A 25,399-nucleotide genomic window follows, 5' to 3' on the forward strand; every position below is an offset into this window, starting at 1 on the left:
AACGCTCCTCAAATCTTTCTAATAGGAAAGAGCGTGTAACCGTGGCAACCGACGGAAAAATGCCCTCGCCATGAAACACGGTTTGCTTATATCTCCATAGGAATACGTGGGATCTGCACCAAACTTGACAGGATTCATACTTGTGACACCCCAACTCCGGCATTGATGTCAATAGAACACCTGTTGCCATGGCAACGCACTGCCCGCCATCTTGGATTTCACTCCCATTTTAACGAACTAGTCTGAGGGGATTCGTGCGACTGACTCCAAACTTGGTGGGAACCTTCCTGACAAGTTGGGGACCAAACGCTCCTCAAATCTTTCTAATAGGAAAAAGCGTGTAACCGTGGCAACCGACGGAAAAATGCCCTCGCCATGAAACACGGTTTGCTTATATGTCCATAGGAATACGTGGGATCTGCACCAAACTTCACAGGATTCATACTTGTGACAACCCAAGTCCAGCATTGATGTCAATCGAACACCTGTTGCCATAGCAACGGGGTGCCCGCCATCTTGGATTTCCCTCCCATTTGAACGAACTACTGTGAGGGGATTCGTGCGACTGAGTCCAAACTTGGTGGGAACCTTCCTGACAAGTTGGGGACCAAACGCTCCTCAAATCTTTCTAATAGGAAAAAGCGTGTAACCGTGGCAACTGACGAAAAATGCCCTCGCCATGAAACACGGTTTGCTTATATCTCCATAGGAATACGTGGGATCTGCACCAAACTTGACAGGATTCATACTTCTGACAACCCAAGTCCAGCATTGATGTCAATCGAACACCTGTTGCCATAGCAACAGGGTGCCCGCCATCTTGGATTTCACTGCCATTTCAACAAACTAGTCTGAGGGGATTCGTGCGACTGACTCCAAACTTGGTGTGAAGCTTCCTGACAAGTTGGGGACCAAACGCTCCTCAAATCTTTCTAATACTAAAAAACATTACAGCACCTGTTGTCATGGCGACATCGGGTGGCGGGGTCCAGGCAGCTCGGACCCGATGGATGCCGCTTGCGGCTTTAATTTCTATTCTAGTTTGTTTGTGGTCTTCATTCTCCTTGAGTCTTGTTTTGGTTTCCTGATTTATTTTGTCGAGCCCACCCTCTTGTACGCTGTGTTTTCATTACTTCCTCTTAAAACACACCTGATCTTCATATATTGATTGCTACACCTGCTCCTCATTTAGTCATTTGTCCTCACTGGATATACTCCTTAAATTTTTTTTTTTTTTTTGGTTAATTGCCAGATCCTTGTCGTTACCCCTGTGCCATCCTTGTTTGTATTAGTCTGCTTCTTAGTTTTAGTTTTACAGCCTTGTGTTACTTATTTTTTTAGTTATTCTGTCTGTCCTGTCTGTTATCTTCATTAAACCATTGATTCCTTCATCTGCCTGCCTCAATGCATCTTCACCCTGCATTTGGGCCCTGCTTCCATACCACCACTCTAGCAAATATGGGAAAGATGAATGTCCAGATAATATGGCTTAATATGTTTTTCCTTTTCAAAATGGAAGGGGCTTTTGTCTTACGAGGATACAGGTTTGCTGGTCCACCTGTTGGGCTTTGCTGCCTGATGCACCTCCACTGGTGCCTTTGGGTAATTGTGCACACCGCTGTGGCCAACAAAATCTGGGTCATCATCTGGGCACCACCAATCACAGATCTTTTTCTCCTGTAACCCCAGCACATGTCTTGGTGGCAGAGCAATGGCAAGGATTTCTCCCTGCCATCCGCTGCTAATGCCTCAGGTAAGGGATCCCCATCTGCGGTCCTCAAGGCCCACTGTTCTGCAGATGTTCGATGTTTGCTGCAACACATCTGACTCAGATCAATGTGTCAGTAGCAGGCTTGTGCAGAACTTGTTAGAGATCCATTTAATTTGAATCAGGTGGGTTGCAGCAGGGAAACATCTAATACCTGCAGGACAGTGGGCCAACCAGGGTTGAGGAACACTGCCTTAGGTGTTGTTCTGCCCCCACATGAAGAAATGTTCATTGTTTTTCAGGTTATTGTTAATCATGTAATTCAGTCTCTTTTTGGGTTAATATAAAATTACTAGATTACTATCAGCTTGTTGAACCCCCATGAGTCTGCAGCCCCTCAGAAGCCTGTTTATAAGAGCCCAGTTTAATATTCAAATAGGCTTAAGCATGAGTGACTCACATCAGGAAGTGACAGCAGTGTTATTCGCTTGTAGCTCACCACATTGCTGTACTACTGTAAAAATCTTTCAGTACTTGAAGTAGAACGACATGGAGAAGTTGTAAATAGATTACAGGCCTGTAGTTTCTCCCATGGTAAAGATGTAGATTTGTACATATAGACAGAACACATCACATTTGAATGAGATCTGTTATTAAGACACAAGAGCCAATAGTACCAATAAGACTGTTGTAAAGGTGCAGGACATTGTAGCTGTCTGATGCTTTGTTAATACGACTGGGGCGTGTTTATGCTTTCAAACTAATGTAAGATTGTCTCAGAAAATAAACTTGGATGACCTTAAATTGTTTTAATTTTTGTGTGTTTGTGTTTTTGTTTGTTGTTAAAACTAACAAAACTGAATTAATGCCTTTGTACCCAGTGCCTGCTTCCGAAATTAATCTGGATTGCCTAAAACATCACAATATGAGAAAACGTATGTATGTTTATAAAAACAATACAAAAAAAAACCAAAAAAAACAAAACAAAACAAACAAAAAAAAAAAAAAACTGGGTGTGACAGCTGACTGTGGTTTGGGGCTGTTTTAATGTCCTCAACGTTGGTGCTGGTCAGAGCTGGTTTTCATGGCTGCAGCTGGTCCAGAGCTGGTCTGAGCACATCTCTGTCCTCAAAGACATTTTCACTCCTTGTCATTTAACTCCAAATGAGAATTAGATTATTTGTTTGTGTTTATGTAATGTCACTCATGGGGTTATTTTGCAAGTAAACTTTGTTTGTAGCCACACAAGTGGTCGAAATTCACAAAAGTGGGGGGTTAAAAATGTACAGAACATGAATGAATAATAATTTATAATATACAGTTTACAGTATCACAGGTTACATCTGCAGCTGTTGCACTGGCCAATCATCATTTAAAAGCAAAAGACAGATAGTATTGTTTCTTTGTTGACACATAATATAAAATATGTTCCTGAGAAATAAAAAGATGAATTATTATTAAAGCTGTACTAGTAGTCTTTGTTCTAATTGTATTATCATGCTTTGGGAATAGTCTGTAATAGTTTGACCTACATTTATAGGGCACTTTCGTTTTATTTATTTAACCAGGAAAAACCTCATTGAGATTAAGAATCTCCTTTACAAGAGTGCACTTTGAGTGGATGCACATTCTGCAAACTCATGACTAAAATGACACATTTGCATGTCCATAGTCTTGTGAAAAGGGACACTACTAAGTTGATCTTATATACCACTAAAAGCAGGATTTAATGTCACAGCTTCCTTTCTCAAGTCCTCTGAGTGACAAATGCAGACATGAGTTCATGTTTCATTAGACAAACAAGGATGGCTTCAACAATGATTTTTTTTTTACTATGAATTTAACATTTTAGTCCGTTTGAATAGCTGAACATGACACTACTCAGTTTCTACTGCAATACATGAGAGGAAGACAAGATTTCCTTATAAATGAAGGTGTAAATAAATAACAAAAATCAACTTAAACTTGGGCATTGTGAGAAATAAATTGCTTGTGCATTGATGGTCTTTATATCTTTGTGGAGACTAAACTTATGCAAGAAGAGAAGATTCGGTGTAATCCACTGGTTTCTTTAGGCCGGCAACAATAATTTTTAAGATTATTAATAAATTGTTTGCTAATAAAACAATCATTATGGGCTGAACATTTGTGGATTATATCAATGTAATTTGATTGTATTGTAATTGACAACAGTGAATTTGATTGTAATTCCCAAATTATTTTTAAAAATATGGCCTGGTATCTAAAAAGTGCCTTGGGATGTTATAAACTGGAGCTAAAAAAAAGCTAAATTGTAAATTAAACTAATCTTAAAGGACGTGTCGAATGGCTGAAGGGAGTTCATTCATTATGACTACAATTTATTCACTGACAGTCATCTTCAAATCATCCAGAAAGTATTGTATGACGACGATCCAGGCCAAAGGAACAGGGATGCTATGAACACCACCACCACCTAAGAGATGACCAGACACAGCTGATATCCGAGCAGTCTTGAGCTACGTTAAAGTGGGATTTATCTCTTGAAATTAATCCCCACTTGCTCATTAAGTGTGTATGTTAATAGTGAATGAGTGCTGCATATTGTTAGTGTAGTATCCCACCAGCCAGTGAAAACAGAAAAGTCCCACACACACACTTTCAATAACTTTTATTTTTCCCTAATAGATCTGTACAATCAACAAATCAAACTTAAGATGAGCCTAGCAAAACCGGATCTGTACATGTTAAATGCTTTTGGGCACAGTTGCTTTACACCCATTTAAATAACTGAATTACGACTCATCTAGCTACGCAACACTTGACAGTCTCAGCTTGAGAACACTGAGTGACAGAAAGAGGGGAGATGGGATGAACCAGAACAAACCAAAAATAATGTTCCCTTTATATCTTTTTTCTCTCCAGTGTTATAGAAAAGTACAGTCAGTCAGATATCCTATTTACAGAGAAATGAACTAAATTACTTAGGTTTTTTTTTAAGGTGTAGTGGATGGACTGCTGTCAGAGAAGACATCGCATATTTAATCTGGTTGAAGAGGACAAAACAGGGACAAAAAGAGGGTGTGAAACAGAAAGGAGGGATGCAAACAAGCCAAGGACAGACATTTATGGCTACTGCTCCGAATCCAGCACCAACATGTGGATACTTTCCTCAGCATCTCATACATGTCTTGTGGGTTGCTCTCTGAAAACATGTCTTTGGGTTCTATGTCTCACTTTTACATTTTCAAGCACAAGCCTTAACCCTTTCATCCAACAGCTGCCCTAAGGCCAGTAGACACATTTATAGACCACCATATTACGCAGTCCTGAGGTACAGTACTCAATGTTTGACAACCAACTTTCCCAGTGATTATGTCTGTCAAATAGAACAACTCAAGCCCCCCCACTCCCTTCTGCCCTTCATTAGTCAAAATAAAGCTGCCTTATTGCTAGAATAACAGTGATTTCATCTCCATTAAAAACAATTAAAAACTACATGGATTTCATGTGATTTTCATCAGTACTTTATAACTGAATGCCCTTTATGGGGTTTATTGAGCCCCTCAGATCATGTTGAACATTGCAGTATCATTTGTGTAATCACAGGGAGGGTCAGACAAATGAATTCACACTAGTCACAGGAACATTCAGATGCACATGAAGCTGCAGTAGACGCTGTGTGGTACTCGCTGCTCTCCAAACGATGAAGCTTTGCAGTACTTTCACTAAAGGAATTACTTCATTTTAGCTCCTACATAGCAGTGACTAGCTTTTCCTTCACTTTGAATTCTTGCAATCAAGTGTTTTCTACCCATATTAATAATTTTTCAGTAAACTGAAATTCCGTCTGGGGCTTGTGTGGCTCATGCATCAGTCTCATATTTCTTGAAATTTGCCAAATGCAGCTCATGAACAGATCTGGATTAATTTTTCTGGGTTTAAAGTGCGCTACAGTTTTGGTACACTGAAATATTATAAATTACGAAATGTAGCACTTTACCAGAGAAATATATTTATATGTGGCTCCTTCAGAGGACCAGATCCAAGTCAGTCCACCTTAAAGCATCTAGAGTGCCCTTTTTATGTCACCTATACCATCACTATATTTGAGAACAGAAATAAAAAGTAAACCTACAATCATCTTAAATCTACTTCAAAATATGATTAAAAAGCAGTTGCTTCCCTTGTGCTTTCACATCATCACCTGGCAGATTTTAGATGTTACTGGATGTGAAAAGGGTAAAATTCATGACATGCATGTTTATTTCCACACTTGAAGCCCATCTTTTTAAATATTTTAGCATCTGTTCAAGTAGTGTTTATATTATGTACATTTATTTGCTGGATATCATGTTCTGGTGCCTCCGTAACTCCAGCAGGTAGTGGTCTCATTTTACATATTTGTGGCTCTGATGATGTTTGCAGTTAGTAGTGTCACCCTTTTACATTCACCGCATTCCTCAGGAGCTAACCAGCCAGCTCAAAGACTGTTTCGCAGCAACACTCAGGTAGTCATTGGGCTCATAACTATGTTCATAGACATTTAGCCAAAAATTACTTGTTTGGGGCTCGTGTCAAACATTTAACAGGGTCAACTCCAAATTCATGACGAGCATAAGCCCCTGCTTCTGTTAGCATGGACTGCTAACACCAACCGAATGTAGTTTTAGAGCTGAAGCAGTTTTACACTAAAGAGTTTTTAAGTGTTTCTTTGCCTTGTCTGTTTAAGATGAGACGAAGTCTTTGCAGCTGTCAGAGGTTCAGACCCATCACTGCCTGCACTTATTACACCATCATATAAACAGCGCTGATTCCTGGTCAGAAAAATACCCATTTCTTTGATGCTTGATTTCATAGTAACTCCAAACAAAGCAACAGATGTTTAGCAGCTTCTCTTCCCTTCAGCTTACCCTTTATAACCACAAGTTAAAGTATTTTAACAGTTTTAAAATCCACTGACTCAGTTACAGCGCCACCAAGTGTTTAAAAACATCAACATAGCTCACTGCATTTGTTTTATTGTTCTCGAGATCTGATTAATGTTCATAAAAAGACAGCTGAGTTTTTGGGACTTCAGCAGACAAAAATGTGGACGTTTGGAGGAGCTGTAACAGTCAGGATGATGTGTATAGTTAGATCAATCGTTTCAAACAGACGGTGAAGTTGAAGATAATAAACTAGCATTGATCTGCTGCCACAGCTGTATGCAGCTCCACTGAAATCCTGTCAGCAAAATGCATCTTAGACATTGAGATGGAAAGAAATTCTTGCTCAACTCTCAGCTAAAAAACAAGAAAAAAACAAACAAAAAAAAACAACAAATAGTTCAAGTGCATTTTTTGTGTTGTAGATCTAATTCCTGGTTCTTCTATAGCCGTGGATGGAGAAAAAGCAGAGCAAAGACGAGCAGCTTCCTTCTCCGTCTTTGCTGGACCAGAGCCCAGAGAGGTTCTTGTGGAGGCCACAGGATGCCTCACCTCATCACCTCCTCTGCTCCACATTCCTCAGAACAACCAGTCTGCTCAGAAATGGACCGACCTACAGATCAACACAGCCCGAGGTTTACAAAGGCGCCAGTCCTTGAATGTAGCATGATGATCCCGTCAGTGTGCAAATACCCAGAGCAACGATTAAGGTAGAATGGGGGCTAAAAAAATATTTGATGAACCTTTATTTGTTACAATATAGATTTTCTTTTAAAAATTACAAGTACCTCTTCCTTCCCTTCTTGACATACTTTTTTGAGGACAAGAAGAAATGAAGCTCATCTCATGAGATGTAGTGCTGTGTTCCCATAGACTATGCCTGAAAACAAGGTTTAACTTCTGTTCAAAAGAAATGTGGGTGGAAGATGAGAACAAATCAAGATGGGGGCAAAAAAAAAAAAAAAAAAAAACAGACAAGAAAAACAATCTTCTCAGACCAAGTGGTGTGCCTGGTGAGCTTGGGATCCCCAGGACGATCTGGGTCCCAGACTGCTGACCACAAGAGCAGAAGAGGACAGGATGGGTGTCCGGAGCTCGAACCACATGACTTCAAAATCCATCCACCCAAACAGCCAGGCCCCTCTCTGCCAGTGCACGGTTCACTGAAACCACCTGCAAGAAGAAGAAAAAACATTTAAATGAAAACTACACAACCTGCCAAACATAAAATAACAGAATTAGTTTTAGTTTCTATCCCTGTTTAGTATCCAGCTAATTTGGCATTTATCCCTCTAAAGACGACAGACGCGCCTAGCAGCAAAAAACAGCCACATGGTCTCCATTTCAGCTTCTGTCAACAGTTCAGATTTCAGGCTTTAAACCAGTTTTTATTTTATTTGACCAAGTAAAATTGGAGTTATGATAAAAAAAATATACAGCAGACTTTTTGATGTGTATTACTGTTGTGTTTGATGCAGAAAGTAACGGTTAAAAACGGGTTTTTCTAAGTGCTAGCAAGCAAAAAATTCAAGTACACACAGCGGTGCTCCTATTGGAGGAAAAAAGCACCACATCAACCAATCAAAAAAATCATCTGGTAATATGCATCATTTAGCTGCTGGGGGAAGGGTTGCGGGAGTGAAACGAGACCCTGATAGTCATTTATCACATTTACTGTGTTTGAAGGACAAGTTACTATATATTATATATATTTATAATCAACAGTTTTTTGAAGTGGCACAAATAATTTGTGAGAAATCTTATGGTGACACCACCACTCTGAGTGAGAACAGTGAGACTTTTCCGAAAATAATGTGACCACTTCAGTCAAAAACAGCTAATTTCTCACAAAAAACTTTGTCTTGAGTCTTATCACATCAAGTGGTCCAGCTCGATCCAGGACACTTTTTTTCCCGTTACACCGACAAAAACTAGAAAAGGTGCCAGAATTTCAATCCGAGCCTCCTACGGTTTTGGGGGTTTGACACACTGATTGGTTGGCAAAATCGTCGCCCTTAGACGTCACCCTGAAATGAATTTGTATTGGGTGATGCACAGGAAAGCCCTAAATTATAAAAGGTTATGACCTGTTGTATTAATGAAAGTAAAACTGGACATGCAAGTTTCATCCACTGGATTTAAAACAGGTATTCCTTTTACTTCCTCAAACACAGTAGAACAGCAGCATGTAAAAACACATTTTGCTGTTTCTTTAGCACTAAACCAAATATTCAAAACTATTTTTATAACGTGGTTTACAGAAAGAAGCCTCCCACGTCCAGATAGAGGACCTGTAGCCTTTTACCTCTGAGAGAAATCAGAGTTAATGTGTAAGAATTATTTATTCTTTACACAGGAGAGGAGATTTAGTTGGATCACACTTCAGACTTACTTAACTCTGTTGTCAAACAAGTTATTTATTTTGGCATGAAAAGATAGAAATAAATAAAACTAATAGACATGAGGAGTGTTCAGGTGATTTTACACACTACAGTGCTGGTAAACCTTTTTTTGCATAATCGTAAAATTGCGATAATTGTAAAATCCTGACTATTTCAGTAATAGTAATCGTACCAAGAACATCTGTAATCGTGACATCTCTAGGCTCAAACCCAGGCATTAAGGAGCTTCAGCCTATGCGATGGGACGCCTGTGTGCAATAGTGTGCATTACTCCTATTGTACCAATCGCATATGAAGCCAAGACTGGCTGGAAGAACATGAAACACAGATTACTGCAAACAGAGAGAGCTAGACTGTGTAGTCTGATAAAAACAAAAATCACTGCTACATTTCTACATGTTGGCTGCTTTATTAAGGTTTAAAACTTTATAAACCCTAAAACCTACACTAAACTATTAGTATTCAGTGTTAACACTGAGGACCAAACTCTAAATTTTCCGTCTGTTAACGTTTAGTTAACTTGCCTGGTAGGCAAGTTACGTGCACTGGGTAAATCAGACTAGATGCTACAGTACATTGACAAATCACTGTCAAGAAATGCTTCTGATTCAAGTCTTGGGTTGTTAATATGTGGACCTCCATAATGTAGCTTGGGCTTAATCTTTTACCAATATTACAGAATTCCCCCCCCCCATACCTCATCTCCAACCATGTTCCACAGGTGGACCAGCGGGAGGCCTGTGTTGTTATCATAGTTTGAGACCTTTATAGAAAGTCGAATACAAGTGCACAGTGAGTTATTGGTGACTGAATCACAACAAAGACGTTGAGCGAAGGTGTCTGTGCTCACCTGTGCTAGCAAAGCCACACCTCTGGTCATTTCCTCAAATGCTGACGTAGCATCTGCTGAGAAACGATCCTCACCTGACAAATGACATTTTTAATACCACGTTAAACAACACTGTCAATAAAACCATCCGAGGCTGTTACGGTTTTATCTGTGATCAGCAAAAAAAGACAAAAACATAGCTGAAGTTTGTCTTTAAAGTCAATTAAAGAGTTTGGAGAAAACTTTACCTGGAAGTGGGGCAATGTTGTCGAGCAATACTTCAGCACCTTGAAATGGTAGCGTTACAAAATCAGACCTGTAAGACAAAAAGGAAACATCTGAGCACACACACCTGTACAGTCTGTCGTTAGAGCCAATGATTTCTCATGATGACAAGAGGTTCGTTTAGTTGGTTTTTATCATTCAGGTTTGGTTACAAGTTGAACAGGAGATTTGAGCCCAACAGTGGCTGTAGAGGGAAATGAGGAGTTGATGTGCAACAGACAGGTACTCAAGTTTAACACGTGTGTTTTCACATGTTTAATCCACTTTTATTTGCATTTTATCTTTAAAGTGTCAAAGTGCTTCATCTGTGTCAAAAAGTCTTCAGGTAAATGAAATGTAACACTGGTCTCTCTCTCCTTTCCTGTTTTTATCGCAGGGAAACAGGGAAATATTTCACTTAGGAAGCAGGAGTTAAAAGTCCTGACAGAATAAAAGATGAAGCACGTGGAACCCAGCTCCACAGCCAGAGGCCAAAAATCAAAGCTGGCCACACTGGAGCTGTCCTGAATAAGTCCGGAATGACGGTTTTAGTTTCTGAAAAGCCGCTAATGCACCAATGGAAAGGGTACAACATTCAAGAAGTCTTAGGAATAATGTCTGTCAGACCTAAAGATAAATAAACTTCAGCGACAAATATTCATTAGCCTTTTTGTTGTTTTCTTTAGTCATTAAAAAAAAAACAATTAAGGCCAAACGTCTGATCATGCCAGTGTGATCAGATCATTATCGCTTTTACCACACCACAACAAAATCTTTACGTGGTAATAAAGGCAAAAGTATTTCATGGCCAGAATAGGCTCAGACCTCTGAGGCTTAAGGTGGAGAATAAAAAGTTAACAGAGAACATAAAGACAGCACACTCTGAACCATCAGCTAACTGAACGCAGTGACACGGTCGACACTCGCCTGATTTGCCGCAGCGAGTCGATCTTAACCCTGTCGTAGCCTCCGTAGTCAACGTATCTAATCTCCACCTCACTGGTTTCTTTATAAAAGGTGATGACCTGAGCTCTCCACCAGGCTCCTTCCACTGCTGGAGCTGCACAGATAACACCAACTAGAAAAGGACACAGAAGAAACAAAGACATTTTTTCATTTGAAAGAAACTCAGAACCGACAACCTGAAACTTGCCCTCTGAGTGTGGCCAGGGCCATAACCACTGATATTTGCCGGTTTTAGCCAATAAAATGAAAATGTTTTCCCTTTCAAGGTTACCTTCAACAGGTGAAGGCAGGGCAGGGGTTCCTGGCTGGGAGTAGCACAGGAACATCTGCTGGTCCAGACTTCGCAGAGCATGGTAGGTGGGGTGGGTGTGCTGCTGGACAAAGATGTGGCCCGCCGATACAATGTTCACCACAATCACTTCGACTGTCACGCCACTAGGCAGCAGGAGCTGTGATGACGAGAGACGACAAAGAGTTAATCTAGTTTTAATGGCTTCCATGATTTAGTCTGCTTCGTTTGTTTTAATCTAAACATTCAAACAGATCTTATTCTTACCCAGGAAGTCATGGGAAGAGACGGCAATGTGAGAGGGGGGGGTGGAGGTGCGTACAGATTGGTCAAGTCCAGGTCCTTAAATTTCTTGCCAATAAGTGATAGGGCTTTGTCAACCTGCTGCTGCACACCTGGAGACAGATGAAACAAGCTCCAGGTTTAACAGAATGAAAGCAGAGTCTGGTTCATCTTTGACACGGTCTAATATTTCTGTGCAATAACATCAGCTTCATCCCACAGCTCCAACACACTACATGAAAACTTCTTCAGTCAATCTCCCCCAGACTCACCCTCTATGTGACAGATCTGGAACTCTTGTGTATAAGGCAGAGTGGAAATGTAGATCTTTGCACCAGAGTTCTGCTTCAGGAAACTAACGTATCTCCCCTGCTTCCCAATCAGTCGTCCTACAAGATGCTGGAAAGAGAAGGTTGGTGGTTGACTCAACTGGGTGGCTCATTAACAGAAAGCATCTTTGCCAAATGCAACAATCCTGACTTCCAACATGGGGAAAACTAAATGTAAAGGGATAAAGCACATGGATCAAAGATGAACACCTATATACAGACAGATTTTACTTAAGTGCATAAAACCATGTGATGTGACCCTAAAACCTCAGATCAACACATTACATTAGGTTATCTTTAATTAATTAGGTCCATACATCAAGTACAATGAACACAAATAATTCAAACCTCACTGAAAAGAACTTTTAATACATCTATGTTTTTATTCTCATGCTCATCTTAAAAATGATGAGTTCAGGGTCTTTGTTGAGGAGAAATTAGCCTTAAATTCTGATGAAACTGGTCACAAAGGGGGGGAAATTACTTCTTTGATGTGTGAGGTGTGATGGAAAGCTGAAGCCACGTCACCCATGTGTCAGTTGTTACTAACCTTTGGCACCTCAATCTCCCAGATAATGAGCTCAGAGCTCGAGGAGGCAGAGTTGTTGCACTGGCTCTCCCCAACACCCATAGTGCAGCCGCTGTCCACAGAGTCCATGCTGTTCACATCAGAACCTGCACAAACACACACACACAAACACCTTTACCTGCAATGCAACTGTGCAGTAGATTCAATTTATTGCCCTCCCCGACATCATAATATCTTTAAGTCATACTTTTCAGTTCGTGGTCTAGACTGATTTTAAGAAATGTAAATGTTTCCCTAATATCTTGAATTTTGCTTTAGCTTCATGCTATATGTCAGAGTGATGAAAGATGAGAGTTTGCACCAGAGCGTTTTCTTTGATGGCTTAAACGTTCAGTTTTAGTTTCATCTGTCTAGAATACGTTCTTGCATACACTTTGGGAGTCTCCTAGACGCCATTAAGAAGATAAAAAAAATGAGGCTGAATACTTCAAATATGATGTCACATTTATGAATGCAGCACAGATTAATTTAAAGTCAAACTAAAGGCAACGCTGTATTAAAACATTTTTAACCAGCAATGAGGGCTCGTGTATCTTGTAGTACCAATAAATAAATAGATTCTCAGATACTAATCAATACTCAAATTTAATATGTAGGAAGATAATAAATGGCATGAGTATCAATGCTTAAATGCCACCCTAGTGTCAGTTGGTTCAATGAAGGGACCTGCCACCTCTACCCATTTTCAACAGGCACTACAGCGGGAAGCCCCGCCTCTACAGGAGCCACCTGGTGGACCCATCGTTTATTGTGCTGCCAGACTCTTGTACACCCTCTGGACGTTCTCCAATCTCGAGCATATTTCCCTACAACTCAGCTACAGTTATGTAAAAACCCATTTATCGCCTCCTTAGGTTTTATGTATCAGGTCTAGGGCTGTCAACCATTACATATTCATCTACATTCATTCTACACATTTTAGTTATTTGAGATATGAGCAATTACTACCATTATTTCTTAAATATTTATTTAATCTTTCCCTAATTATACTGTCGAAGATCTTTTAAAATACTGCAGCCAGATGCATCCCATAGGTTTTTTGTAATTTCTCTGAGGATTGCATAAGCTGACCTTGATTTGAACTTAGTGGGATGTCCACTTGTGGGAAGAGAAGCATCTGTATTCCTTAAATAAATAGGAAATTAATTTATTATATGTTTTATCATTTCATGCGGAAGAGTTTTAAAAGCATTCACTGACCTCAGTAGAACAGATATTTAACCCTCTACATATGCAAAATACTCTTTCATTTATAGATAATACATTTTAGTACAAGTTAAAGTACTCTTTCCTCTACGGCAAAGGTTTTGCCATCCAACTCCGCTGACTCAAATCAATGGGTCATTTACAGGCTTGTAAATGCTTTTCATTTAGATAAGGTTTGTTGTAGAAAGGAAGTTTATTTATAAAGCGCTTTTCAAAGTGCTGTAAATAAAATTGGTGCAGTAAAACAACATAACTTAATAAAATAAACAACTATCAACAAAAAGCTTCCCTGAACAAAATAGTTTTCAACTGCTTTTTAAAAAAGTCCAAGGAGTTGACCACATGGAGGGTCAGGGGCAAGTTATTCCAGAGTCTGGGGCCTACAGCCTGAAAAGCAAGGTCTCCCCGGGTTTTAAAACATATCTTTGGGACCTTCAGGAGGCTCTGACCTAAAGACCGAATGGTGCGTCCTGAGGAACATGGTACTAAGGAAACATCTAAACACCAGTGGTATGGAACCTTGGCCCTCGTCCTACAAGTTTTCCACGTACCAACACACCTGATTCAAATTAATGAGTCACAGTGCAGAACTTGATAGGCTATTGGATCCATTTAATTTGAATTAGGCATGTTGGAGCAAAGACACATGGAAAACTTGCAGGACTGCAGCCCTCGAGGAGCAGGGTTCCCCACCACTGAGCTAAACCCTGCAGGGCAGTGGGTCTCTGGGATCAGATGGAGATCTCTGCTCTATGGAAAGTAGGTTGATAAAGGCAAAGCTGGGGATGTAAAAAAAATTTGACTAAGGCTGATTTAAACACAGACATCACAGACCTATAATCTTCTAGAGAAGTTTCAGAGTGGTAGTGTGCTAAAGACACCGATATCTGCAGCACTTTGCTCTTCCTGCAGACATTTCTCTTCCAGCCCCAGAGTCAAACAGCTGATCAGAAGGTGAGACGTGAAAAGAAAGCAGTGAATCTCACAGTGTTCACAAATGTCCAGGCTGGTAAAAGTTATTCCATTCTCTTTTCTGCTATTCTGTTTTTTTCCCAGTTGCTCACTGACACAGCGAGCGAGTTTAGATACTTGGTAATGCTTCTCCCATTGTTATTGGCCAATATTTGTCCCAAAAAATGTTAAAGGTGGTCACGAAAGAGCCTGATCAGAAGAACACTGATACATTTTTCTCTTTTTCACAAAGGTGAAAGCTGCAATGTCAGGCAAGGCCTGTTAGAGGGTGATGGGACAACTCAGACCCAGAGTTATGTCAGCACCTATTTATTTAAAGTATACAAGCTTTATGTTCAGGGAATGCATGCGTGTGCTCACAGACAAGTAAATAACAGACCAAAAAAATACCAAAACCTTCTGCTCACTTGATCATGTCAACCTCACAAACTAATCACCGTATTAATCCAACACATTGTTTAATCATAGAGATCCCTCAATATTTCCAGAAAGGATTCAAATGGAAAAAGGAAATAAAGTAGAACAACAGTGGCAAGTTGCCGCTTGTGTTTCTTTTTCATTCATTGCGATTTGGAGAAGACGCGTGTTGGAGTAGTACAGTATGGCAGAAGTTATTCCCCCAAAACAAAAGATTAAGTCATCCTTGTTTGATTTTTTTTATTGTTTTGTGTTTGGGATATAGAAAAAGTAATGACCAAGGTGTTACTGTGGACGCCTGTGAAATCCTGACAAACAAGACCGGGGTTTCTGCTACATGTAAATGATTGTGGCGCACCACAACGGCAAAATGAAAGCCACCATGTCTTTAGTTACAAATGTACATTAAATTTTATAAAAGTTTCCACACGTGGCTCAGCAAGGTAGAGCGGTCGTCTTGTAACTCGAGGGTTGCCGGTTTGATCCTCAGACAACTCGAGTTCATGTCGAGTTGTCCTTGGGCAAGACACCGAACCCCTAATTGCTTCTGATGGGTCGTGGTTGAGCACCTTGCATGGCAGCTTCCACCATCAGTGTGTGAATGTCTGTGTGAATGGGTGAATGTGATGTATAATGTAAAGCGCTTTGGGTATCATTCCAGGTACAGTAAAGCGCTATATAAATACGGACCATTTACCATTTAATAAAGTATATGTGCACATTTACAGAATGTAAGAGTTTCAAATTTTACTCAGGAAATGTGACACTACTCTGCAAATAATTTTAAAAAATCCCAGAGGAAACCCTGAGGATGCAGTGAAAAGGAGGAAATACATTGACTACACTTCACCATTTACAGCAGTGGTTCTCAAACTTCTTGACCTCCAAGACTCCCACGCGACAACTTGTTTGTGTGATGTAAATAGGACATCTTGCTGCATTCTCTAAATTTAAGGCTGGGAAACTGTCAGAATCTTCATAAATTAGATGGTTTTTGGTGGTTCACCACTGTGACAAGACACCTACATCCCCAAATAAGCTTCTCTGGCAGAGATAAATACAGATTTTTAATATGGCATGTTTACTAATTTTGCTGTTTATGCATTGTGTTAAAAACTTAAGGTGCTAATTTAAAAAATGTATCTCTTTATTACTGGTTTAATTTTTAAACCCCTAGCAAATAAAAACTCAGTAATGAAAGTAAAATATTTATTTGATAAATGTAGGGTATATTTGTTTTTACAATTATCTGGCGACCCTCTGAAATGATCTCCTGATCCCCAGTTTGAGGACCACTGACCTCCAGGATAGCCACCTGGCTTTGTACAACAAAAGGTAAATGCACAGTTACCGTTTTAAAGGACAGGAATGTTTACTGAGTGTAACACTGAAATTAAATGTTATTTGCAATTTTATAGTTACGTATGAGTCTGGTTGGCCTTACAGCGCAGCGTATAATGAATTAAACAGCATTAATTTAAGGTTCTATTATACAGATGCAATAAATAAACAGTCTCAAACGCTTTGTGAAGAATAGTTACATTGATCAAAGCTGACTGATTTGGCATGAGATCAACATTTTTGGCTGTCAGTGTGCAATGACATGTAGAAAAAACTTTATTTAACTTGAGATTTATGGACTTGTTTCTTGATTTCCACTCTCCCAGTGTTATTTATGTTTCAAACAGCAGCTATTCTGCTAAAGGGCAGCTACAAATCAAAGCAAGCTAGATATTTATTCTGCATTTCTAAATTCTCCATTCTGCTTCAGAAGAAATATTTAAACACATTTTATTACACTTTACAGAGAGAAGCCTCCTTACAACGGGTAGATGTCCTTTAGCCTTTTCCATGTTTACTCTGAGTGAAATCCAGAGTTAATATGTGGGATTTTTTTTATTGTTTACAGAGCAGAGGTGACTTTGGTGGAAAGGGACTTTTTAGTTACTTTACTTTGTTATATTATTTACTTACATTGGCATCTAAATAAAAAAAGACCTATAAAAAGTGTTCATTGGACTTTATAAATTCATAGTGTGAAATTAATTAATGCATAATAATTCACAAGAAAATCCATATGTTTGATATCCCTAATTGATAAAATAAATAGATTCATGCCTTACCTCCAGACTGGTCCGTGTCCACCTCACACGTCCCATGGGCTCCATTTCTGAGGCCAATTCCATTAAGTCTCTTTATCTCACACACAGGATCCACTGAGTTGTCTTCAGATGCCTCAGTGCTGGTCTCAGCCAGTGACTGAGGCTGTGTGGCTTCGCTTGCTGACAAGTCTGTAACCTGGATAACATCCACTTGATGTTCAAACGTGCTGCTCTGTAGGTCCTCACTGCTGATGCCGTCCTCAGAGTGGCAGGTGCTGCAAGCGGAGTCCTCGGCTAGTCCTGCTGCTTCGTCACCTTTCAGTTTAATGTTTATCACTGAAGCTGCTTGCTGCGACGCTGTTGGCCAGAGGTCATTCTGTACATCTTTTGTCTGATGAACCCCAACATTTTCCTCAACCGTTTCCCCTACTGGAGCCAAGGGACAACCATTTGGCATTCCTTGCACCTCTTTCTCTGCTGCCTCTGTACACTCAGGTTTGCCCTGAAGATGATGGTGTTGCTGTATTACAGAGACAGGATCCTCTTGAGAGAAAAGCTTGCCGCTGGCCAGTGGTGTACTGTTACTCGAGCTCGACTGGCTGTTTTCTGTGACCTTGCAACTGGTGACACCAAGGACTTCCTGGGTGGCTGCCGAGATGACCTCAGTTATAAGCCCAGCTGCCAGAAGCTCCAGATCTTGCTCCTCTTCGACACTCCTCTTAGTGTTGACGTCTTGTGGGGTCACATATGTGGAATCCTGGGCTGTGGAGGTGGTAGGTGTGCTGGTTAGGATGCGTTGGTGTAAATCCTCCGCTGATGGGGGAGTATCCACAGAGTCTGCCTCTGATTGGATGATCCTCTTCTCTTTGGCTGGGGTAAATGCACAGACACTCTCATTTTGTGTATTAACAATGCTGTGATGCTTTGCAACTTCACCCTCTGGCTCTGGTCTCTCAGCATCTGAAAGGTGTGCTGTTGTAGAAGAGCAGCTGGTGACTTTGGTAGCCTGGCAGGATGGGATGACCTCCTCTACTGAGGCTTCTGGAGTAGCTGCTGAATCTTTGTCTTGGTGTTTTCCCAGCTCTGCTATCAAGGCAGGTGATGAGTCCCTTTCTGGGGCTGAATGATCTTTCAATGATTCCTTTGAGATATTTTTATCAAGTGATAATAGAGTTAAATCTAAGGGTTTACAGACTTCTTCTCGTCCTATCCTTCCATGATGAGCGGCAGCTTCTTCACAACTTTGTTCCAGTGAAGGTGCTGCTAGGTTGTCCTGGACATGGATGTGGGAAATGATTTCCTGTTGTGTTGTCTGGTTGCTGGCCTGTGAAGGTCTTGGGATGGTTCTGTCTGGTGCATGTGGGGGAGATACAGTGCTTTTTTCAACCAAACCATTGCTGCGCTCTGCTTGAGATGGTATAAGGCTCACAGCAGTCGAAGGCCCTTCTGAGCCATCATGGTTGCTGAGTCGTTCTTTCTTTCGCGAGGTGTACCACCACCAGCCAATCAGCACAAGGACTCCGGGCAGTGTGTAGGGTACAACAGAGCGAAACCTCAGCGGCATTTCCTCCAGAAACCAGCAGCCACACCTGAAATTTACAAAGACACAAACAGAGATGTTAAGTGCTTATAAAAAATCCAAACAACAGAATTAAAAACCTTTAAAACATAAATAAATAAAAAGACTTTACTACTGAAATGCTGAATGATTGCAGATGGGAGATAACCCTCTTCTCATCTTTAGGGGGAAAAAAAAAGGGTAGTTGAGGCTGTTTTCATGACGACGTGATTTACAAACATGAATCCTTAAAGCTGGATTTCTACTGGTGTGGCGTCTGCATAAGTTTGGTTACATGGCACCACTGTAGGCTCCATGTAGATCCACCAAGGCCTATGCCGCACCTCTACCAAACCTGACGTGCATCCCTGCTTATGATTAGTCAGCTTGTGATTACGTGTTTCTGGATTTCTTCAGCTTCTCGCTGCATTTCTGCAGTAACCGAAGAAGAGAACCTGCAACACAACGCCGTAACCCATATGCTCGAGTGCAAGAACACATCTCATCAGCGTCAGCTATTACTGCTTAAAAAGGTACAGTGTGTACTGTATGAATGTGAATCTAGTGGTAAAGATGGGCATAGAAATAACTTCAAATGTCAAGTACAGTAGTGAAAGGATGGTGGCCGTCAGTGGTCAAAATGCTCCAGACAAACATGTTTTCATCTGTGAGTGGATCCAGTCTGACTGCATCACAGGAAACTAGGGCTGGGCGATATCAACCAAATCTTATATCTTGATATTTTTTACCTGAATCACGATATACGATATATATCTCGATATTTTTTTTGTCAAGTAACCAATGAGACAGTTCTAATTTACAGCCTTCATAGCTAAATACACTTTTATTAAGGATTGGCAGCACATGTGCATTAAAACAGTTGACTGAAATTAAAGCAGCTTTACATTAAATGAAATGCTCCTAAAACAAAATGAATGAAAAACACTTTTCAGTGACCATAACAAAAATACAGCTGTGCAAAATGCACAAGATGCTTCTAACTCAAAACAAGCTATCTCGATATGAACGATATTCCCTTCTTCTATATAGCGTCTGATTAAGTCTCGATATATGTGAAAATCTCTATATATTGCCCAGCCCTACAGGAAACTACTTCAACATTGTGTGCATGTGTTTTGTCTTCTTCTATGGTACTTTTAATTATCCCAAATGGTGCTTCAGGACCTGTCAAACACAGCTGGTACTGCAGTTTTAAAGCTCAGAGCGTTCTCACTTCACACACAGACCCGTTCATTCAGAGACACCGTAGTAAAAATGGAGGTGAATATGGTAGCTGCCATGTATGTGAACCCACAGCAAGTACATATAAATAGCTCATTCTAAGAGTAAAACATAACACTTGTTTTTCTAAAGTGATTTGCTAATGTTATTTCATTTTTTTTGTCATTGATTTTTGATTTTGTTACACACTGCACCTTTAAAAAAGGTAGATAACATTGTATTTCATCACGTAAAGTTAGGAGGTCCTCCCTCCCACAGAGGTGTCGTACTCACATTTTTCCTATAAATCCTTTTGGGTAAATGGCCAAGAATTGCTTCAATATGTACATGAACCTCAACTCAGACTTCCTCCACTAACTAGCTTAAGTGTGCCACAGGTTAAATATGACCTTAGAAAAACCATCAGTCCTACATAATTAGGAAGTTTGAAGATTTTAATGATCTATCTATCTAATGATGGGTATATCTTTTTAGCAACCCCTGGATGAGCTGTTCAGTATTAATAAAGCTTGTCCAAGAGTTTTCAGTGATATATTTTTAAAGAAGAGAGCCACTATGGATGTGTGACAAAGTGCTCTAGACAGGATTTATACATCCTCTCCTCCACACTTCCTACGATTCTGAGACCCAAATGTAATACTGAACCAGAGCACAGATCTGGAGCCCCCACACATCTCTTAAATTAGAAAACTGGCAACGACAACCAACCTGCTTTCGCTCTGCACAAACACACAGCTTTCTTATTCATTTAAAAATACAGTGGACGAGTTGAATTTATCTGCAGTATATAGGATAACTAGTAATGTGGCACTCGAGTGACAGACTATACCCACTTTACTTCATCGTGCCGTAGAGGAAGTATCTAAAATTGATCATCACTTTGAACTATTGCTGTGCTACTGACCTTTCAGCAAACTGAGCCAATAATCAAACAGGATTGAAAGCAAAGTCATTTCCAGTCTTATGTGCCTACTTTCTGCCACATTAAATGATTATTTTTTTAGATAGTAGGCCTGCACATTAATAGGAAAAACATGTAATATCATGGTTGAATCTAGTGATGGTGATATGATTTGTGTTCAGTATAAGGCTCAGCTGTATTGATGAGGGCTAAATTCCACTTCAGCACCTGTGCATGCCGGTTAGCCGTAAAGCATGCACAAAAGCTGAAAGTAAAAATACATGTGGCCAAGCTGTACCACATCACAGAAAATACAGACTATGCTATGGGGTAAAAATTGGCTGATTTGCTGAAATTCACTGAGAAATAAAAAATAATAACTGGTGACAGCACCATTATGGAAACGTACCTGAAGCCCCAACATTGTTCTTTAATTTCCTGTTCTGACTGGAAGTCACATTGTACCAGTTTCAGCTGAAATGAAGCAGGATTTGACTTTATATAACACTTAGCAAACTTCAACTAGAAAGTTAACTCTTTTCTTGTCAAATAAACTATAAACAGAAGTGAAACAGCAAGATGAGGCAACATCATACAGACAAAGGAGTTCTCCAAACGGGTCAGGGGAAAAAAGGTTGTGGAGAAGAACAACTTACAGTTGGGTCATGGGAATGAAAAAAAAGGAAAACCATAAACCAACTCAGTACCATTAGATCCAACATGACAAAATGGAAATAAAACACCACGAGAAAACGGCTCAAAATTTGATTGACCAAGTAAGGTGGCCTTATTCAGAGAAGCAAAATAAATAAATCACAATCTAAGACACTGCAAGTAGCTAACAGCAAAAAAACACGTGTAACACTGAGTTACATGTAACACTGAGTTACATGTAACACTGCGCCTGATCCAGGTTCAAACTTGCAGTGTCCACAGTATGGATGTCATGAGTACTTAATTTTACAATTAATCGCAGTGTTAAACGCTGCGGATCAGCACAGCTTCTGCACAGAATGAAAATAACGTTCCACCACTTTCAAGTGTTTCTGCTCGTGTTGCTTTGTTTTGGGTCCGTGCAAGTTGCAGAAGAGGCTGCCTGAGTGGGACACTACGGCAAAGGAAGAGCTTTTACCTTCAAAGAAACGCCATCGTTATGCCTTAATGCATACAGATGCGGGGAAACAAAAAACTAGTTTGGTTAAAACGAGTATGATTAAATGACGCTAATGGTTATCTAACTTAACACTGAAAAGAAATGTCGTGTCATTTGCCATTTTGTAATTATGTCCGATTCAGATCGGTCTTACAGCGCCTCATGACGCATTCACTGGATGTTACGTTACACAGACGAGAAAAAAAACTAAATACATCTTCTGTGACGGACAGTTTTGCTGTTCAAACATAATCGACCCAACATGAAGTCCATGGCTTTCAGTGGTCGGTGTGAAATAGACAGTCTGTAGAAGAAACAATATTCAATTCCAGATTTACGGCTATTTTCAAACCTCACTGCATAAGCTTCTATAAACGGCTGAAATGTTGTGGCAAAAAAAAAAAAAAAAAAAAAAAAAAAAAAAAAACTGCTATAGACGAATCCAGCCGACATTTTGTGTGCTGTGCCATCTTGCAGAAGGATATTCGTATTTGGTCCCAGCCAACTGATGAGGAAGACTTTCTTCTTCATCCTGCTTTTTTTCCTTATTGGTCATATTTTGTTTTGGGGATATCACCCCTAGCGAGCGGTTGCTGCCACTACATGACGTTGTCCGGGCAGCTTGGTCTGCTTAAGTGCAGTGTGAAAGCAAACCAAAGCGCAGCGCAAAAATTTTCTAAATGAAACTATTAACACAGCTTTGATGAGCTACAGATCAAAACTTTAATAATGGAAATAATGACATATCAGGTTTATAGTTACTTTTCACTTCAACGATAGCAAAATAAAATATTAAAATTAAGTTCTGCATCAGTTTTGCCAACAGTAAATTAACATCTTCCAAGTTACGCGTGGAGGGAATCCCTCAATAGTCTGATGTAGTAGAAATAACTTCAATGTAGACGCTTCATTAACAATGGGTATCAAGCTGTCATTTGTTCTGTTCAATGTCCACCTCTGACAGGAGGAGACACGAAATGGTGGCACACAGCACATTAACCTTGAACAAGGGTACAGTAGAAGTTGGGAGCAATGCTCAAGGCTCAGCCTGCCGTTCATTGGCGCTTCTCTTGACCTCAAAGTCCCCATTCACACCGTGACATTGGTGCTTCACTCAGAAAGGGGCCGGGCTCCATTTCCACGCTACACAGTTAACAGCACGCGGTGCTAGCGATCTAAACAGCATGCATAGTGGAGAGTGAGCACCTTGTGACACACTCAGTTCAAACTGCACCTGTCATTCCCATTTTATATATATTCCCTTAGAAACCCATGTAAGCAGAGCTGTACCACAACCCACTTTTCTATCATTTACTGAGAAAATTTTAGTTGAACCATTATGGCAGAAGCACATTGACTTCAGTGGTGTAGGATATCTGTAATATAAATTTCCTCAAATTTGCCCCGGAACACACTGCTAACAGTCTGTCTAAACATGACACCACATACAACGCTACGAGCTACTTTCACTCTGTGTAGCAGCTAAAGCAACAGGATTGTCCTCGCATTTAGCCGCCCGAGAAAGAATATCCACCAATAAAATACACTTTCAATCCCACAATACGACTATAAGCTTACTGCCCGACTTCCTGTAATATCTACCTTAAGATAAGAGCCACAATACCAACTTCCAGCTACGACTTTGCTCCTACCACACTTCACAGCTAGCTAGGTGCTAATAATACCTGCAACGGGGCTGCCAGACTCGCTGTAATCCCTCTGGCGTTGTCTAGTGCTCCGACTGGCTCAGTAGTAACTAGAAATAAAACGTCACGTGCAATCATTCACTATATTGCTTCACGGAGCATCTAATGATATCACCAAGTTTACAGGTATCATGGCTACACAACGAAAGAGCACCCAGTTTAGCTGGTTCGTGTAACCTGTGTCAAAGTGAACAGTCTAGCAACATGCCAAGTTATCTGGGTAGTTTGCATAGTGTCGTTCCTGACTTGAAAGCCATCAGTGCTAGGAGAGAAAGCATAGCAAGTCAAGGGGCCTTGGTGCATGATCTAGCCCAGCACAGCTGTTAAAATACAATAATTTATCCCCATGTTTGAGACCGGTTAAATGGCAAGACTAGCTAGTCGTGCCTTTTCTCCACTGCGACGTTTTTTAACCATGGTGGTTAGCTGATTACATCACTGTAACCTCAAGTTTAGAATTAATTTAAATAACTGAACGCCACGTTAAAGACAACATCAACAAGGCATCAAACAGCTTTAAACAAATGAAAGCACCGTGGAAAGCACGTGTGTGTCTGACGCAGGGTTAAAGGACGTTTTCTGCTTCTGTCCCGTACGGGCCTCAGACCTTCACGCTAGTTTGCTAGCCGGCCATGCAGACGTGACAACATATTGCATTCAGCTGCTGACAGCAGTTCGACTTTAGGTACAATACTCACCCTGTGCACATGCTGCCAGGTTATTGGCATATATACACACACCACAAAAGAGAAGCATCTGTAGTTACTTAAGTTACACAACAGGGACAAAGGCTAGCTGCAGTCCTGACTATGAGGGAAATGTGTTGGCTAGTTGTTCAATGACATGAGCTCGCTGTTAATTTGTGTCGGCATATTTCTGAGCGGACAACTTGCCAAAATGCATGTAAACGTCAATGAATAGTATTTTAACTAAATGTAGATGCTTCACCTCTGTTAGTGGATTTCAACCAAGTCAAGCTGTATGGACAAAATGCACATAGCTAAAGGCTAACGCTGTTCCATTTAGTTGGTGAATGCATGCTGTCCTCTTTACTTACAGTATTTCAGGTTCTTCAGTGCCGCCACGATGATAGCGATACTGATACTAGGAGATTTTTTAACTATCCCTGTACAGAGTCAAGCTCTTCTCCCCACGTGTTGACCGACAAGCACCAGTCTTGAAAAAAAAAACACACACACACAGACTAACAGCTGGTTAAATCTCGCGATGCCAAGAGACGTAGTCTCGCAGCAAGTTTTCCAGTCTTGAATCCCTTTCGGGTAATCTAATGGAATTCATCATGCTGATCCCACGACTCAATGAAGAGCCTGATCACTACGATCTCAGTGGACGAAGTAAACGTGAATTTTCCTTCAAGATAGCAAATTGTGAACGCGTTCAGATGTACAATTATGATAATTGTTGCATTTCATATGTCAACCTTATGTAAAAAGCCAGGGCATTATTCGACTGAGATTAGATTAAATAAGTATTTTATTAATCCAATGGTAATTAAATGTAGTCTGCAGTTGACTTACAACATGTCACACTCACCCCTTACAAAGAAAAACGTAGAA

The 25,399-nt window shown here is 40.3% G+C and overlaps 1 protein-coding gene across 1 annotated transcript; it reads right to left on the bottom strand.

Moving 5' to 3' along the window:
* Positions 1 to 4,343: 4,343 nt before the first annotated feature.
* akap1b (A kinase (PRKA) anchor protein 1b) lies at positions 4,344 to 25,015 on the bottom strand. Its single transcript, XM_041994570.1, has 11 exons — positions 24,880 to 25,015; positions 17,284 to 18,851; positions 12,527 to 12,651; positions 11,920 to 12,046; positions 11,633 to 11,760; positions 11,348 to 11,525; positions 11,038 to 11,188; positions 10,095 to 10,162; positions 9,868 to 9,941; positions 9,715 to 9,780; positions 4,344 to 7,788 (listed from the first exon to the last, which is right to left on the bottom strand). The coding sequence occupies exons 2-11, from the start codon at positions 18,824 to 18,826 to the stop codon at positions 7,726 to 7,728; spliced, it is 2,523 nt and encodes an 840-aa protein (XP_041850504.1). The 5' UTR covers positions 18,827 to 18,851; positions 24,880 to 25,015; the 3' UTR covers positions 4,344 to 7,725.
* Positions 25,016 to 25,399: the final 384 nt, after the last annotated feature.

The sequence above is a fragment of the Melanotaenia boesemani genome, chromosome 9 (assembly GCF_017639745.1).
Source record: "Melanotaenia boesemani isolate fMelBoe1 chromosome 9, fMelBoe1.pri, whole genome shotgun sequence".
Lineage (NCBI taxonomy): Eukaryota > Metazoa > Chordata > Actinopteri > Atheriniformes > Melanotaeniidae > Melanotaenia > Melanotaenia boesemani.

What these genes read in the sequence shown, in the direction of transcription:
- akap1b (XM_041994570.1), bottom strand. Translation starts at nt 18,826, where the DNA reads ATGCCGCTGAGGTTTCGCTCTGTTGTACCCTACACACTGCCCGGAGTC. An exon ending in CTCTTCCCATGACTTCCTGG is followed by an intron (nt 11,526 to 11,632) that starts GTAAGAATAAGA and finishes TCGTCATCACAG; the next exon opens with CTCCTGCTGCCTAGTGGCGT. An exon ending in GGAACATGGTTGGAGATGAG is followed by an intron (nt 7,789 to 9,714) that starts GTATGGGGGGGG and finishes TTCTTCTTGCAG; the next exon opens with GTGGTTTCAGTGAACCGTGC.